At 44.1% G+C, this 5,000-nt stretch overlaps 1 protein-coding gene across 1 annotated transcript in view; it reads left to right on the top strand.

Moving 5' to 3' along the window:
- The window catches only part of LOC145395605 (uncharacterized), a 33,422-nt gene that overhangs the window by 18,999 nt on the left and 9,423 nt on the right, over positions 1-5,000 (top strand). Inside the window, exon 4 of the mRNA XM_080269176.1 lies at positions 3,577-3,716. Coding sequence (XP_080125302.1) covers positions 3,577-3,716 — 140 coding nt within the window. The remainder of the gene's footprint in view (positions 1-3,576; positions 3,717-5,000) is intronic.

The raw sequence follows: 5,000 nt of genomic DNA, 5'->3' as shown, positions 1-5,000 counted from the left end.
CCCTCCATCTCATCCTCGGCCTCCCCCTCCCTCTTCCTCTCTCCACTTCACTAAATTAAAAAAAAAAAAAAACATAACACTGTATTCCTGTTATGCTAAAAGGCTCTTAACAAGTCCATTTTAGCGACTTAACCTTCTGAAAACTCAAATTTTTATATATACCTTTTTAGTAAGAACACAGATAGATAGATAGATAGATAAATAAATATATATAGATTTTAATTAGCAAAAAGTGGGCAACAGGAGCTTCAGTTATCACATATACGAAAAATAATGTTAAATGGGTAAATTATGTACCATGCTGAGTTACACATGTATGAATGGATTTAGAGAGAGATCAACCCGACACTTCCTCTGTTATTTGTTAATTACTGAACAAATAACTACTTCCACACGTCCCCACTTACCCTATAACGTGCTGGGAATACTAAAGATTACTTGGGTAACACTTAGATCCGGTAACGGTAACGATAAATACGGAAAACACGAGGAAATATAACAGTACACACGAACGAATGGATTTGGGCAGAAGGCGTAAACACACGATAATGTTCCTCTCTTCTTCGCTAATTCTAGAACAAATAACAGCTTCCACACGTCTCCACTTACCCTATAACGTGCTGGGAATACTGGTGATAACTTGGGTAACACTTAGATCCGGTAATGGTAACGATAATTAAGAAAAACACGAGAAGATAAAACAGTACACACGCATGGATGGAAAGGCAGCAAACCAAAACACAAGAATGTTCCTCTGTTCGTCGCTAATTCTTTAACAAATAACTACTTCCAAACGTCTCCACTTACCCTATAACGTGCTAGGATTACTAAAGATTACTTGGGTAACACTTAGATCCGGTAACGGTAACGATAAATACGAAAAAAACAAGGAAATAACACAGTACATACGCATGGATGGATTTAAAGGGAACAGAAGTAAACACGATATTGTTCCTCTGTTCTTCGCAAATTCTAGAACAAATAACAGCTTCCACAAGTCCCTACTTACCCTATAACGTGCTAGGATTACTAGAGATTACTTGGGTAACACTTAGATCCGGTAACAGTAACGACAAATACGATAATACAAGGAAATAAAACAGTACATACGCATGAATGGATTTAAAAGGTGCAGAAGTCAACACAAGAATGTTCCTCAGTTCTTCGCTAATTCTAGAACAAATAACACTTTCCAAACATCTCTACTTACCCTATGAAGTGCTAGGATTATTGAAGATTACTCGGGTAACACTTAGATCCGGTAACGGTAACGATAAATACGAAAACACAAGGAAATAAAACAGTACGGGCGAGACGCATACCCACATGGCGGCCATCTTGTCTCTCATTCAGTGTTGCCAAGTCAACGTGTCACCCACCATCAATTATTTACATCTCAAAATACATCAAATACACGCCAATGCAGGTTAATATATACATAAATTAATACATATAAATTCGAAAACCATCAGTATGATATAATTAACGTCCTGAAACCCAAAATTTGTTGGCAAATTACGAAAAACGAAGCCTTCCATTTTCTCCCGGATATTTCCCACACTGTCAAGATGCTGCGATGTTGAGAAAAATTTTTACTTTTTAAAATTTCGCTTTCTGGGCATGAATAAAAAATAAATAACGAATAAATAAACGTAATAAATTTTTTAGTAAGAGATTATGGTGAGTATTTACCATTATATATTAAAAAAAAAATGAAAATAATAACCGAAAATTGGGATTATGGAGGTGTCTGGCATCTAGGACCTGGGCATTGCACCACGTAAACAGACTTCCTTGTTGCACTTCTTCGTGACTATATTGCAGTATCTGTTGCACTTCTTCGTGACTATATTGCAGTATCTGTTGCACTTCTTCGTGGCTATCATGCACAGTGTCTTTGTTGCACTTCTTCGTGATTATTTCTCACACTCAGCCTAATATTCAAAGTCAGATAAGAATAACGATAAATATGGGCGAGTTAGGGAGGGAGGGAGGAAAGAAGGAAGGGAAGAAGGAAAGGGAGAATAGAGAAAAGCGGAGGAAGGGAGAGAAGGAAGGAGGGAGGGAAGGAATCAAGTGAAGTGGTTAGTCTTGTCTTTCTCCCTCCTTCCCTCCCTCCCTCCCTCTCCCTGACCTTTTCACCAACTTTCCTCTCTCTCTCTCTCTCTCTCTCTCTCTCTCTCTCTCTCTCTCTCTCTCTCTCTCTCTCTCGTCTTTATCATTCTTTTTCTGTCTGTCCTCCTCTCTTCCTATTTCTTATCACCATCCACTCACTTGATGTAGTGCTGCCTACTTCTTCCCTAGCCTTTATCATTCTTTTTCTGTGTCTGTCCTCCTCTCTTCCTATTTCTCACCATCATCCACTCACTTGATGTAGTGCGCCGACTTCTTCCTTCACCTTTATCATTCTTTTTCTGTGCCTGTCCTCCTCTCTTCCTATTTCTTACCATCATCCACTCACTTCATGTTGCGCTGCCTTCACCTTTATCATTCTTTTTCTGTGTCTGTCCTCCTTTCTTCCTATATCTTATCACCATCCACTCACTTGATGTAGTGCTGCCTACTTCTTCACCTTTATCATTCTTTTTCTATGTCTGTCCTCCTCTCTTCCTATTTCTTATCACCATCCACTCACTTGATGTAGCGCTGCCTATTTCTTCCTTCACCTTTATCATTCTTTTTCTGTGTCTGTCCTCCTCTCTTCCTATCTTACTATCATCCACTCACTTGATGTAGTGCTGCCTACTTCTCCCTTAGCCTTTATCATTCTTTTTCTGTGTCTGTCCTCCTCTCTTCCTATTTCTTATCACCATCCACTCACTTGATGTAGCGCTGCCGACTTCTTCCTTCACCTTTATCATTCTTTTTCTGTGCCTGCCCTCCTCTCTTCCTATTTCTTACCATCATCCACTCACTTGATGTAGTGTTGCCTTCACCTTTATCATTCTTTTTCTGTCTCTCCTCCTCTCTTCCTATTTCTTACCACCATCCACTCACTTGATGTAGTGCTGCCTACTTCTACCAATTCTACTACTACTACTACTACTGCCAACACTCTTTCTCTTCCACTTTCTTCCACTACTACAAATCTCTCTCTCTCTCTCTCTCTCTCTCTCTCTCTCTCTCTCTCTCTCTCTCTCTCTCTCTCTCTCTCTCCTCTCTCTCCCAAAGATAAAGGAAGGTGGAAGATATATGTTGATAATCTAGTACCACATCCACCACAACCACCACCACCACCATCACATCCACCACCACCACCACAACCACCACCACACTCCTAACCACCACCACCACATCCACCACCACCACCACAACCACACTCCTAACCACACTCTCTACCACAGATACAAGTAGAATACGTATGTGGAATGCCAGTACCACATCCACCACAACCACACTCCTAACCACACTCTCTACCACAGATACAAGTAGAATACGTATGTGGAATGCCAGTACCACAACCACCACAACCACACTCCTAACCACACTCTCTACCACAGATACAAGTGGAATACGTATGTGGAATGCCAGTACCACATCCACCACACTCCTAACCACACTCACTCTCCTCCACAGATAAAGGAGGGTGGAAGCGCCTATGTGGATGAAAGGAAGGAGGTGACAGTGCAGGTGGAGTGGGTGGAAAGCCTACTGCTGTTCCAAGCCACCTACCACAAATATGATGACGTGACCAGGATGCACAACTTCCAAATGAGGTAAGAGAGGGAGGTGGAGGAGGAGGTAGGTGGAGGATGAGGTAGGTGGAGGATGAGGGAGGTGGAGGATGAGGGAGGTGGAGGATGAGGTAGGTGGAGGATGAGGTAGGTGGAGGATGAGGGAGGTGGAGGATGAGGTAGGTGGAGGATGAGGTAGGTGGAGGATGAGGTAGGTGGAGGATGAGGTAGGTGGAGGATGAGGGAGGTGGAGGATGAGGTAGGTGGAGGATGAGGGAGGTGGAGGATGAGGTAGGTGGAGGATGAGGTAGGTGGAGGATGAGGTAGGTGGAGGATGAGATAGGTGGAGGATGAGGTAGGTGGAGAGGGAGGTGGAGGATGAGGTAGGTGGAGAGGGAGGTGGAGGATGAGGTAGGTGGAAAGGGAGGTGGAGGATGAGGGAGGTGGAGGATGAGGTAGGTGGAGGAGGAGGTAGGTGGAGGATGAGGTAGGTGGAGGAGGAGGTAGGTGAAGGAGGAGGTAGGTGGAGGTGGAGGTAGGTGAAGAGGGAGGTGGAGGAGGAGGGAGGTGGAGGAGGAGGTAGGTGGAGGATGAGGTAGGTGGAAAGGGAGGTGGAGGATGAGGTAGGTGGAGAGGTAGGTGGAGGATGAGGGAGGTGGAGGAGGAGGAGGAGGTAGGTGGAGGTGGAGGAGGAGGTGGAGAATGACGTGGAGGAGGAGGTAGGTGGAGGTGGAGGAGGAGGTGGAGAATGACGTGGAGGAGGAGCTGGCGGAGGTGGAGAGATGAAAATGTGGAAGGATAGTTTGAGACAGGTGGAGATGGACGTGGAGGAGGAGGTGGTGGAGGAGGAGGTGGAGGTCGAGGAGGAGGAGGTGGTGGAGGAGGAGGTGGAGGTCGAGGAGGAGGTGGAGGTCGAGGAGGAGGTAGATAAATAGGTAGATAAAGAGTAGATTCGACCCTGGTGAGGCCCTGTCTACTACAAGGGGACACTATCTACTTGCTTGCAGTCGATGGGTCTGGTCGGTCAAATTCGGACAAAACAACAAATCAAGCAAACAAGGTAAACAAGCTACCCAGCCACTCTATCCCTTAACGACGTTCTGTAATTGACTTAATCGCGAGGTGATTAAAGCGAGTTTGCTTCATGATTTGCAATTAAACAAGGCTGAGAGAGAGAGAGAGAGAGAGAGAGAGAGAGAGAGAGAGAGAGAGAGAGACAGACAGACAGACAGACAGAGGAAAAAAAAACAATAATAGTAATAATAATAATGAGAGAGAGAGAGAGAATCATGGACAGACATAAGATAATAATAATAATTAGAATAA

Source organism: Coenobita brevimanus, chromosome 32 (assembly GCF_032717465.1).
Source record: "Coenobita brevimanus isolate Jiangsu-jjx chromosome 32, ASM3271746v2, whole genome shotgun sequence".
Lineage (NCBI taxonomy): Eukaryota > Metazoa > Arthropoda > Malacostraca > Decapoda > Coenobitidae > Coenobita > Coenobita brevimanus.
The sequence above is the reverse complement of the archived record's forward strand: the minus strand, read 5'-3'. Positions and strand labels throughout refer to the sequence as shown.